The following is a 13603-nucleotide window of genomic DNA, read 5'->3' on the forward strand; positions in this document are numbered from 1 at the left end:
CAGAGCCAGTTGGTGTATCTCTGGGGTCTGATCTTAGACTCTTGTCTGGGTGGTGTTTTCCCAGTTCTTCTGTATGGCGTAAATGTACAAAGTAAGGTGTTTTTAGGGTATAGTACCTGTCTGGGTGCCACAGGAGGCATTTGTAGGGGACAGTGAAAGATAAGGGTGGAACCAGTCTTTGAATCCTAATCATGGAAAGCCTTGAATACCCGGCTTAGAAATGTGGATTTTCTTCTTTTTCTGATCCTCTACCTCTTCATGTACTCTATTTCTCCCTATTTATTTCCTCTTAGATAATAGTGGATTTACTTAGATTATTTTTGTAGTTGGTTTTTCAGTAGTATTTTCCTTTCTATAGTTTTAAACAAATTTCTGAAACTCCTTTCCAAAAGTGTATTTTGATGTTTGATTCTAAATTTCCAACCTTTTTCTTTTGGCCAAAAGTAACAAAGAAACCCTGAACTTTGAAAGTTTCTACCACTTGAAAAGAAAGCAAGCAAGAAAGAAAGAGGTCAGTATTCTTGATGTTATACTTCTTTTTAAAAAATGCCTTTTGTTTCCAGACAAAATATGGAAATTTTGCTTCCAAAAGGTCATGGTTTCTTATTTCTAATTACATTCTTTAAAATTCTGACCGTGTGGGCCCTGAAAATTGTACTATCATAACTCTTAAATGTACTTTTCATAAAATTCAACACATTTGATCTTTCGCCTCAACAGTCCTTAGGTTTTAAACCATCATTCAGAAAAATCACAAGTTTCGAATTAAAACAAAACAGAACTCCAACTTTGATATATAGCTAAAATTGTTTTGGTTGTGTTTCTGGTTGGATCATCAAGGGTAGACTCTGTGAGTGAGTCGTGTAATTAAAGTGGCTGCCTTAAAAATGTAATGCGAACACCCAGTCATCTCTTGTCTTTTGTCTTACAACTGAGACCATATTGTTTTCTGGACTTCATATGTATAACAGTCCTTTTTTGTGTGGACTCCATTCATTTATATTCTGTTTATTCATTCATTCTTTCATATTGAGTATCTTTTCTGTGCCAGTCCTGTGAATACAGAAATGCAAGGCATGATCCTTGCTCTTAAAGAGGTTACAGGCTTGTGGGAGAGGCAAGCGTATAAACAAATAATTACAGCCTAAAATAATAAATGCTGTTATAGTGGTAAGACAAAGTCCTCCTTGTGGCTTAGACTCTCTAGCTCCCATTCCCCAACTGATTATTTTCTTCTGTGGATCTTTTCTCCTGTCCCTCAGCCCTTTTTTCAGATACACACATATAGATATTGCTTGCTTATTCTTTTCTGCTCCAGGTTTCCTCATTTTAGGTGTGAAAGCCTTTTCCTGTGTCTTCTCCCTTTCCTGACTCTTTAGGCAGCTCTCTCTAATATCCCAGCTTTGCCTTTAAGTGTTAACAGAGAGAAAAATAATGTGTCTCATTATTTTTGAAGCATTTAGGGTATCACAGTTGATATGAAAAATGGCAGAGCCTGGGGTCCTAAAAGAAAAATTATCCATATTATATAATGTGAGCTATTTATACAATATGGAACCAGATATATATGTAAGTTCACACACACACACACGTATATGCAGTTAAGTAAAACAGTGCCTCCATTTTAGGACAAATAGCTTTCAAAGCAGCTTTAAGTGTAATGATTCATAGTAGAGTCTTAGCTCTTTATTTCTATGTTTGTTTTTTAAAATGAAAGGGAATAAATTACACTTAAAGGGAAGTCTCTCCCTTTATTTATATTAGTTATATTTTGAGTAAAAATACAGGCTTAAGAGAGTGTTTGCTAAACAGTGCAGAACAGGTAAATAAAATCCCAGATTGTCAGTGTAGGTGGTATTAATTTCTCTCTTTAAATTCTGAATGAATTACTGAGTGAAGGATAGTTCTAACCCTCTGACCTTAGGCACTTCAGTCTCTCCATCTTTAATAAGGGGTCGGTGTGGTAAACATTTGTTTTTTCTGCTCAGCTTCCATTCCTCACTATTCTTAGGGAGTTGCTGCTTTCCCAGATTTGGTCCTCATTGTTCAGATGGTTCCAACCCAGTCCAGTCCCTTTTATCCAGAGATGTGCATGTGACGCAGCCCAGCCAATTAATTGCTACCTCCTCTTCCTCTCACTGTGGGTGGGTAGAATCAACAGGCAATCCAGGCTGGATGAATCAGAAGTCAACTTCTGGGCTCTGTCTGGAACTGTTGAGAAGAAACTTACTTTTCAATAAGGTTCCTAAGTTAAGTAGAATGGAAGGCTGGAATTGTGGAGAAACCCACATGAGGAGCACTAGAGATGGAACCTCTGTGGAGGAAAGCAGATCCCGTAGATACCTGGATCTACTACTGCCTTTTCAGATATTTGACCAATAAAGTCTTTTTGTTGTTGTTTTTTTAAAGTCAGTTTGAGTTCTCCTTTCTTCTGTCACATGCATATGCAAGGTCCAGGCTAATTGAGTTGGGTTAGTTAACCACCATAGCCTTTCCATGTCCACATTCTGTGATTCTCTGCCTTCCTGTATCACAGGCAAGTTAGATTACTTTGATCGATTGAGATTAGACAAGTAACAACTGTCTAACGGGAGAAATAATTTCTCCATCTGAGAAATATCAGTGGAAGGTCAAGAGTAGTTCTACATTTTGATCTCATTTATCTTTATTTTATAGCATACTTCACCTTCTGTGACTCTTGCCCACCCTTGGTCTAGTTGTACTCTCCAGGGCCTATGAAATAAAACAAACAGAAAAGAAAAGCAAAACTCTGCTTGATGTGAGAAGTTATTCCTTTCTGAATCACATACGCACATGATCCCTTTCTGAGTCACCCCACCCCTAGCTTAATATGAACATTCTGGGAAGATGACTTTTTAAGAATACTGCATGAGGGGCTTCCCTGGTGGTGCAGTGGTTGAGAGTCCGCCTGCCGATGCAGGGGACATGGGTTCGTGACCCGGTCTGGGAGGATCCCGCGTGCCGCGGAGTGGCTGGGCCCGTCAGCCATGGCTGCTGAGCCTGCGTGTCCGGAGCCTGTGGTCCGCAACGGGAGAGGCCACAACAGTGAGAGGCCCGCGTACCGCAAAAAAAAAAAAGAATACTGCATGGGAATGGAGAAAAAGAGAACACCTGAAGGATGCATGAAAAATTATAAGCATTTGTGAGAGGGTTCATGAGGTAGTGAAGTGGAAGAGGGAGAACATGGATGCAGAAGCCCAGGTAACCTTGATCAAGTCTTGTAAACTTCCCTCATCTTTCAGATGTTTGGGTTGTTGTGAAGATGATGTGGTATAATGTGTGTGGAAGCAGTTTGCATATGAAACCTGATGATGGCTGAAATCATTTAGGAATGAATGTGCCTAGTTTATTCAGTGAGTTTCACTGATGAATTGTGCCAGAAGCAACAGATTGGGAAATATAAGGAACCTTATTGAAAAGTAAGCTTCTTCTCAACAGTTCCAGACAAAGCCCAGAAGTTGACTTCTGATTCATCCAGCCTGGGTTGCCTGTCAACTCTAACCAACCACAGTGGCCAGAAGAGGTAGAGCGCTGGGTCATAGGCACATCTCTGGATAAAAGGCACTGGACTGGGTTGGAACCATCGGAACAGTGAGGACCAAATCTGGGAAATATCTAATAAGATTAGATATAAAGGTACTTTCAGATTTTGAAATCCAGCCTGAGGAGTTTAAACTTGTTTAAAGAAGTGAGTGTCAGTTACCACTTTCAGGTATCTTCCCCCAGATCATTTCTTGAACTTTGTTCTTTTCTCTTCATTCCCACAACCAGTACAAACTCCTGACCTACCTTGTGGATGCCAGTCTATTCCATATCCAAATTCCTGTTGCCATATTTATCTTCCTGAAAATAACATACCCTAATTGCATGAAGAAGGCAGCTGAATGTAGTGACTGATAGAATACAGGGAATGAAAGATAGGTAAAACTATAGAGTGAAAATATATCTGAGAGACTTGGGACAGTGGTGGTATTATTAACAGGAGACAGATTGATAAGGGACCCATGATGGGTGATAAGACACCCAGCTGGAATCATTGCATCGGAAGTTGCAGATTTAGTCATAGCACTTAGTGGAAGGAATGGAGTCCCTGTGTAGATCTAGAAGTTATGAAGTCATAGAACTTTGTATATCAAAGCATCTTGTCTTATTCAGTTTGGGCCGCTGTAACAAAATAACCACAGACTTGGATGGCTCAAGCGGTGTAAACATTTATTTCTCACAGTTCAGGAGGGTGGTAAGTCCTGGTAGATTTGATGTTTGATGAGGGCCCTTTTCCTGCAGATAGCTGCCTTCTTGCTGTGGCTTCCCATGGCAGCATGACCCCCGCCCCCCGCTTTTTTTTTTACATCTTTATTGGAGTATAATTGCTTTACAATGGTGTGTTAGTTTCTGCTTTATAACAAAGTGAATCAGTTATACATATACATATGTTCCCATATCTCTTCGCTCTTGCGTCTCCCTCCGTCCCACCTTCCCTATCCCACCCGTCCAGGCGGTCACAAAGCACCGAGCTGATCTCCCTGTGCTATGCGGCTGCTTCCCACTAGCTATCTACCTTACGTTTGGTAGTGTATATATGTCCATGCCTCTCACTTTGTCACAGCTTACCCTTCCCCCTCCCCATATCCTCAAGTCTATTCTCTAGTAGGTCTGTGTCTTTATTCCTGTCTTACCCCTAGGTTCTTCATGACATTTTTTCCCCTTAAATTCCATATATATGTGTTAGCATACGGTATTTGTCTTTCTCTTTCTGACTTACTTCACTCTGTATGACAGACTCTAGGTCTATCCACCTCATTACAAATAGCTCAATTTCATTTCTTTTTATGGCTGAGTAATATTCCATTTTATATATGTGCCACATCTTCTTTATCCATTCATCTGATGATGGACACTTAGGTTGTTTCCATCTCTGGGCTATTGTAAATAGAGCTGCAATGAACATTTTGGTACATGACTCTTTTTGAATTATGGTTTTCTCAGGGTATATGCCCAGTAGTGGGACTGCAGGGTCATATGGTAGTTCTATTTGTAGTTTTTTAAGGAACCTCCATACTGTTCTCCACAGTGGCTGTATCAATTTACATTCCCACCAACAGTGCAAGAGGGTTCCCTTTTCTCCACACCCTCTCCAGCATTTATTGTTTCTAGATTTTTTGATGATGGCCATTCTGACTGGTGTGAGATTATATCTCATTGTAGTTTTGATTTGCATTTCTCTAATGATTAATGAAGTTGAGCATTCTTTCATGTGTTTGTTGGCAGTCTGTATATCTTCTTTGGAGAAATGTGTATTTAGGTCTTTTGCCCATTTTTGGATTGGGTTGTTTGTTTTTTTGTTATTGAGCTGCATGAGCTGCTTATAAATTTTGGAGATTAATCCTTTGTCAGTTGCTTCATTTGCAAATATTTTCTTCCATTCTGAGGGTTGTCTTTTGGTCTTGTTTATAGTTTCCTTTGCTGTGCAAAAGCTTTGGAGTTTCATTAGGTCCCATTTGCTTATTTTTGTTTTTATTTCCATTTCTCTAGGAGGTGGGTCAAAAAGGATCTTGCTGTGATTTATGTCATGACCTTTTGAAGGCTCTCATCCCATTCACAAGACTCCATGCTCATGACCTAATTATCTCGCAAAGGCCCTACCTCCAGATAACATCACAATGGGTATTAGGGCTTCAACATATGAATTTGGGTGCAGGAGCGGTGGACACAAATATTCAGTCAATAGCAGGTCCTTAAGACATCATTTGGCTTTGATTTTTTTCAGATAAGAGGTTGAATCAAAGTGGAAGGTTACATAGTATATTGTTAGTAGCGCAGCTAGGAGTAGTATGTTTATTTGCTGACTCCAAGGCCAGTGTTCTTTCTTCTCCATTACAGCCTTCTTGTGCCATCAACCCAAAGATAACAATGGAAGCTTTAATGATAGAGTAAGGATTTTAACGAGGACCAACTATGTACTAGGCAGAATATAGTGTAATTCCCTACTGTTGGATGGATACAACTCTGAAGATACTGGTAGCTTTGACACGGAAAAGCCAAGATGTTGGACCATTTAGGTAGGGTAGGTAGTCACCTACCTAAGCTGGCTCATCAAGTGCTTAGTGGCTGATATAAAGAAATGCTAGATCATTCTTTTCTTCATGCCAGCTGGTCTTATAGGCATTATAGTGTAATTATATATTTAGAAGGCGAATTTTGATGCCAAACAGTTCTGTATTCGACTCCTGGCTGTGTTACTTGCTGTCTGAGGTGCCTTTGAGCTTCAGTTTCCTCATCTGTAAAGTGGGGATAGTAACACCTACTTTATAGGGTTGATGTACCTATTGATTACATTGGTTTCCTGCTAGTGCAGGAAATTACCAAAATTGTAGTGACTTAAGACCATATAAGTTTATTATTCTAGTTCTGGGGGTCACACTTCTGGAAATGGATCTTATGGGGCTAATAGGTGTTAGCAAGACTGTATTCCTTTAGAGGCTTTAAGGGGAAATTTGCTTCTTGCCTTTTCCAGCTTCTAAAGACTGCCCACATTCCTCTGCTCATGGCCTCCTTCCAGCAGCGGCGTCGCTTCAGTTTTTGCTTCTGTCATCAGATTTCCTCTGACTCTGACATTCCTGCTTCCTTATTAGAAGGACCTTGTGATTATCTTGGGCCCAGTCAGAAGATCCAGGATAATCTTCCCATCTCAACATCTTTAACATCATCACATCTGCAGAGTCCCATTTGCCATGTGAAGTAACATGCACAAGTGTCAGGGATTAGGATTTAGACATCTTTGGGGACCATTATTCTGCCTACCACACTGATAATGATGATACTAATGAAGCTGATGAGGAATAATAGTTACTATTACTATTTCAACTGCTCCCAAAATTACTTCTAGTATTTCATCAAAGAAAATAAGCTCTGCTATCCCAAAACATGTAAGAAGAGCACGGATGGCCTGATAAGGGGATTGAACTTCTGATTTGATAAAAGTGTCTTCACCCTGCAGTCTAAAATGTCTTCCTTTATAGGGTTGCCTGGAAACCCATGGAATGTTTACATTAGTCATCCTTTTGATTCAGGCATTGAAAGGCCAGCAAAGTACAATTATGTTTTCTGGAAAGAAACCAACTATCAGTCTAGCACAAGTGACTATTAGGAAAGTCAAGTGAGGCACTGAGGAGATGTGAAACAGGACAGGTGGGTTTTGATTTAGAATGAGATAAAATGTTCATAGCAGAGGGTCAATAATTATATTTGAAATATTGAAATGAGGGGACAGTCTTACACAAAAGATGCACAGAAAGTTTTAGTCTCTATCCTTGTTTCTACACACACACACACACACACACACAGAATTCTGAAACTGTAATACTGTCAAATTTCCACATGAGTCTTAGTTTTCAGGGGAAACTATGGATAAAAATGAAGAGGTTATATTCGGGAAAGTAGTTAAAAAAAAAAAGCTCAAGTGAAGTGGCAATAGAATAAAATGATGATTAGCTTTTTAAAAACACTAGTATAAAGAATACCTCTTGCTTTAATTTTCCTTCTATTTTATTTTAAATTATAGTTCTGCTAAGGAGAAAAATAAAGAACAGACTGTCATTTCCTTTAAAAACACAAATAAGACAAATTGTTATACAGCAGCAGGATACTCCACTAATTTTGACAGTCATTCAATGTGTTCATTTACTAGCCTTTCTCAGATACAGTAGTACCTGCATGGCTTTTATTTTGCCAGACGCTTCCACTAATACATTTTCACATATTGGGTATTTTTGTTAATTTATGACAAGTATAAATTAAAATTTTTTTATCTTCAAATAAAAGACCACATATTAAAATGGTGATTTTAAGGTGAAGTCTGTAGAATTTTACAAATACAGACTTGGAGAGGAGACCACGTTCAGAGCACTCTATAGCAAACCAGAGTCCTCAGGTATCTGGTTCTACCTTAGCCTTCCAGCCTTCTTTCTCAGCTCCTGGGATATCCAGTGCTGTCTGCCAGTCAGCTAATTCACTCTTTTATGCTTGGCATTTGTATATTCCCCTTCCCCTCACTAACTACCTTTTATTATTACATTATAGTTTCCTACAGAAATTTAACATCATCCATCATTATTGCCATCTGGAGAAAGCTTTGCTTTCATCAGGCAGTGGTGAAACAGGTTAACATTTCTTCTTTTTTTTTTTTTTTTTTTTTTTTTCGGTACACGGGCCTCTTACTGTTGTGGCCTCTCCCGTTGTGGAGCACAGGCTCAGCGGCCATGGCTCACGGGCCTAGCCGCTCCACGGCACGTGGGATCTTCCCAAACCGGGGCACGAACCCCTGTCCCCTGCATCGGCAGGCGGACTCTCAACCACTGTGCCACCAGGGAAGCCCCAACATTTCTTCTTAAAACTCCAACCCCTGGTCCTAGACCTGATTGAGGTCATGTGCTATTGTGAAAAGTGTCCAGTACCTGCATCAAGTGTGACTCTGAAGTTATTAGATTGGGAGGGGCACTGTATAGGTTGGACAGCTATCAAGTATGTTGCTGCAGTTTGAACCTTAACAGTTTATAATCAATAGTTGGCTTCTTGATCACACAAGCCCAGTTCTTCAAGTAAGCAGTTCTTCCTTTTGCCTGAAACCTTATGTCCTCCGTTTCCCCTTGAAAACTCGTCTCTTCCAGGTGTCGAGGGTGCAGTTCTAGGGATTTCATAGTTCCCTGAGAGCTCCTGTAGAGAACTCAGGGTGAGAATATTCATTCTGTGAGGAAGTTAACTAATCTAATTGAAATATTTGAGTTGGGAAAAGCAGCTGGATGGATGTGAGGAGACGAAGGAAGCCTGAGAAAGCGAGGAAGCTGATTGCAGCAGTGCCTGAAAGTTACCTGACAGACCATCTCAGAGTCTCTACCTCCCTCTCTCAGAATTCTATGAGATTTGCTACCACCCTATATTGAACTATAGCAGTCAAACGGACTTTTTAAAAAAAATTATGTTCCAAGGAGATCTTAGAACCTCATTTCCCCGTCTTTCTTGACCTCCATTTGCTACTGCCCCAGAAGGTAGGTGTCAAAGGATATATACATAAAAATCAGAATTCCAGAATAATCTACTTATTTACACTTCATCATAGCTTGATTTCAAATCTTGATCAATTCTTTTAGCAACTGCAGTTGAGCAACTACTATTTGCTGGTTCTGGGCATAAGTGGATCAGTAAGACATGAGTCTTATCCTCATGGAAACCATCACCACAGACATGGTGCCATTTCCAGAAAAGACCCTTCCTATCTCCAGGGAAAGGCCTAAGGAAGGCTGAGTCTTCATCCGGGAAACTAGAGCAATTTATTCTCAACAGGAAATTAAAGGTAGCAGATTGCAGAAATTTCTACATAAAGTATTAACCAAGATTGTGTAGGAAGTTTATATCTTATGAGTGGGTAGAAAAATTGGTAATGAATTCAGAGTTGCAAGTTTAAAGAAATGCATATACTGAAAAATCCAAAAAGATGGACTTTAACCTGTCAAGTGTCTAAGCTTCAGGTAAAAGTCTAGCACTTTAATCTACCGTGTGTTGTCTGTAGATGAAGATGACCCATGGTAGATTTATACAGGCTAGTAAAATCCAGCCAAAGAAGGGATTTTGAAAAAAAAGAGGAAAAATTTTAAAATCCTAGTATTTTTGTCTTAGCCATAATTTGTTTCTAATGTATCCAGTTCTGATGCCAAATATCATAAAGCATAGAGCTGAGGTGTTCTGGAAAAGTCAATAATTGAAGCTTTAAAGTAGCTTCAGTATAATGACTAACCAGGAAGACTGACTTTCCAGAAAGACGAAGTCCCAGAGGAGACATGATCCAGGTTTACAAAATCATGAAGTACATGAATAGGGCAAATAACAAGCTTGTTCCTCAAATCATGAAAACATTTTAAAGCTTTGAAAAAGTAATTTTAGGGTCGATGAAAAGTCATGGGGATTGTATTTTTATTGTTGGCTTTGAAGTCTAAGCTGTAAGATTGCCTCAGATGAAACCATTTTAGGATAAATATCTTTTGCTATTGTAGTAATTAGCCCCCCTTGGATTAGTTTCAAAATTGTTCTGCCTTTTTCTGAATTTAATTATAAGGTAAATGGGTCTTTTAGCAGATTTTAAGATACAACTAGGAAATTCTTTATTCCAGTGAGTGATACCGACTTATTAAATGAATATCCATTAAGTAGTGGATGGTAGATTCATAGTGGATTATTAAAGAAATAGACAATGTTACATGTGTGTCTCTTAGCATCAGAAGTTGTCATGGAAAGCCAATGTATTTTTTCTTAAAATGCGGTTTTTTGTTTGTTTGTTTGTTTTAACATCTTTATTGGAGTATAATTGCTTTACAATGGTGTGTTAGTTTCTGTTTTATAACAAAGTGAATCAGTTATACATATACATATGTTCCCATATCTCTTGCATCTCCCTCCTTCCCACCCTCCCTATCCCACCCCTCTAGGTGGTCACAAAGCACCGAGCTGATCTCCCTGTGCTCTGCGGCTGCTTCCCACTAGCTATCTATTTTACATTGCCGACCAGCACTTTAAAATGCGTTTTGATATTTCTGTCGGAGACCAAATACCAAGTTGACATTAGTCTCATTTAGTAAGGCATCTCTTATGTTATCCTGAACTCTTACAGTTGCTGTGGCTTTTTTCCTCCCCCCGTCAGACATAGTCAGGGAATTCTCCTCTCCATGCCCAGAAAGGTACTTAGCTAAAGCTCTTCTGAATATCAAGAGAGTAAAGCCTTCCATTTACAAAATACCTGCTTTGTATTTAGTGCTATGCAGAATGGTCATGCAGACACACTCTTTGGGATTTTAATATTAATGGGATGATTTAACTTTATTAGTTTTATAAATTATAGAGGCCAGTGGAGTTGTTTGCTAGATTTTATCATAGGTTCAAGCTACTGAAGCCTTAGTTCATATTGTAGATGATGATGTGCTCCTGATGAGAATATTAATACTGAAATAATGATATATATCACCACATAATATAAGCATTGAACGTCTTTAAGATTTTCAGCTTAAAACCACTTTAATAGATCTGTCTTAAAAGTTGGAGGTGATATTCATGGTAAACCATCTGTCCCCAAAGAATTCATTCACCCTTGTATTTTAGGTACCTTATTTTTATTCATCAGGTATTTTGAGCAACTAGTAAGACATCTGATTACCTCTCTTTTTCACATTCATAATCTCTCAGACTAATTTTTAGACTCAAACAAAAGCTTTTTCTCATTGTCTTTTTAGACTCTTAGAATCCATTTATTTTGCAGCTTTTAAAAGAACTGAGAGAGAAGATGATCAGCAAATAATATATTGCTACTGGAAATTACTTGACTGTTCTTGAATTTTTCATGAACTTTTAAAAGTACCTGTTGCCTTAATTGATTTAGTAGGAATCTGAAAATAAGATTCCTATTTACATTTTGGCCTAAAATCAGTTCCATATTCTATTTCTTACAGGAGGGCAAACAGGCTTGTTAAGCTGTTTGCATTTCTATCCTTTTATTTCCGATTTTGAGGACTTGTATCTAAGCATTACCCTAGGTTCTCTGTCTTCACTCCTCCCTCCCCCAACACACACTTTGCACCGTTATGATGTAACTAGAATTATATTAGTTTCCTTGACACCTCATATTTCCTGGGCTTCCTCCCTCCACTCCCTTTTCCTTAGATGTTTAAATCTAGAAGAAACCTTTGTCCTGCATAAAATATTTTTTAGTCAGTATTGCAAACAGACAATTGTAAACTTCATCTTTGTAGATGAAGTACTTGAAAATAGGATTCATTTTCTCCTTTGTTATGATGGTTAAAAAATAATGATAATGTTTTGGGACTTCCCTGGTGGTGCAGTGGTTAAGAATCTGCCTGCCAATGCAGGGGACATGAGTTTGATCCCTGGTCCAGGAAGATCCCACATGCCGTGGAGCAACTAAACCCGTGCGCCACAACTACTGAGCCTGCACTCTAGAGCCCACGAGCCACAACTACTGAGCCCACGTGCCTAGAGTCTGTGCTCCACAAGAGAAGCCACCGCAGTGAGAAGTCCACGCACTATAACAAAGAGTACCCCCTTTCACTGCAACTAGAGAAAGTGTGTGCCCAGCAAAGAAGACACGATGCAGCCAAAATAAATAAATAAATTTATTTAAAAAAAAATGATACCATTTTGATGAATGGATGGTGAAATGTGGCTGACACAGTGCAGTTGGTGGCATGCCATCAGTCTAAAGGTTAAGCAGCTGGGCTGAAAAGAGTCATTTTGGTTTAGTCGTTTTAACTGGCCACTTTTTTGGAGGCTGAGTTCCAGGACAGAATGTCTGTGACACTTTAACATATTTAACATATTCTCAAAAATGATCAGAATTCAGGCTAAATACCCTAAACTGTTTGATTTCCTACTGGATTACATTTTGGTTGTCCAGAAAAAAATAAAGTTGGTTTTTAAAGGAGCATGCAGGTCTACAAAAAGGCTATGGAGAAATACCAATTTTAATGGAAGTTGAGAAGTATTATATAAGCCTTAGGCTGATATTGTAGAATGGCTTCTAAGACTGAGGGAGTGGAGGCATTCTGTTTTAATCCTCTGTAATCCAGTCACATGCATCAAACTGAGCACCCTTAATACCTGATGTTTTTTAAAAGGGTACGAGGCCTATTTTTCTGTGTATAGTGGACAGATTCACAAGTGACACCTCTTGCCTGTCTTCTCTGTTCTCCTAACTCTGGACTCAGAAGGAAGGTTCTGTCATTTTTCACCTGGCGAGAGAGGTGGCTGGCAGCAGATGCCATATTGGTGACTTCCTGGACCGTGGCTTGTCTTCAAGGCACCCTCCTAAGACTGAAGTGCGGGGGCAGTTGGAGCATTAGGGTCAAGTTTCAGGCGTCACCTGTGCCACATGGCCACAACAGTCACTCGAGGAGTCCTGGCCTATTTCAGCCCGTTCATTAACACTCCTTCCCTCCTGGACACCAGAGCAGGAACCAATTGTCACTGCCCCTCTTCCTTGAATGTGTTTCAATAAAAGTATGTTTTTTTCCCCCCATTGGCTTATTTCCATCTAAAACGAAATCTGAGGAATAGGGATCTAGTAACTGCAGCTGCTTTATCTTACTGATGTGGACAAAGTTTAGTGACACTTAAGAATTGTTTTGTTTTTTTCAAGTCATGGTTTCACTCTTAGTACAAAGTTATCTATATTTTAAATCAAACACACAATCTTTGAATCTAAACATAGTATGACAATTTCTCCTTTTCTAAAGTGAGAAAATTGCAAACAGGACTTTAAGAAATCTCCTATGTAGCTGGATACAAACATTTCAGATTCATGAAACTTGATGCCTTTGGCCTTAAGTTAGTGCTTTGAGTTTAAAACTCTGAGGTCCAGCCCCTTGTTCTCAGGGGGGAAATCTTTTGTCCGAATAGGATTTCTAAAGTTGTGCTGTGAGCCGAAGCTGTATCAGAGGTCTAAATTTGGAATCTGGGCTTTACCGCACTTGCTTGGAGAATTTGCTTAAATCATTCAACTTCTCTAATGCTAGATTTCCTCATC

The 13603-nt window shown here is 39.2% G+C and overlaps 1 protein-coding gene across 7 annotated transcripts in view; it reads left to right on the forward strand.

Moving 5' to 3' along the window:
- PPM1L (protein phosphatase, Mg2+/Mn2+ dependent 1L) overlaps positions 1–13603 on the forward strand; it is a 335379-nt gene that overhangs the window by 97221 nt on the left and 224555 nt on the right. The window contains exon 3 of one of the 7 annotated variants that reach the window (XM_067737897.1): positions 445–511. The exons of the other annotated variants lie outside the window; for them this stretch is intronic. Within the exon in view, the coding sequence (XP_067593998.1) occupies positions 445–511 (67 nt within the window). The remainder of the gene's footprint in view (positions 1–444; positions 512–13603) is intronic. 7 annotated transcript variants of the gene reach the window in all.

Source organism: Pseudorca crassidens, chromosome 5 (assembly GCF_039906515.1).
Source record: "Pseudorca crassidens isolate mPseCra1 chromosome 5, mPseCra1.hap1, whole genome shotgun sequence".
Classification (NCBI taxonomy): domain Eukaryota; kingdom Metazoa; phylum Chordata; class Mammalia; order Artiodactyla; family Delphinidae; genus Pseudorca; species Pseudorca crassidens.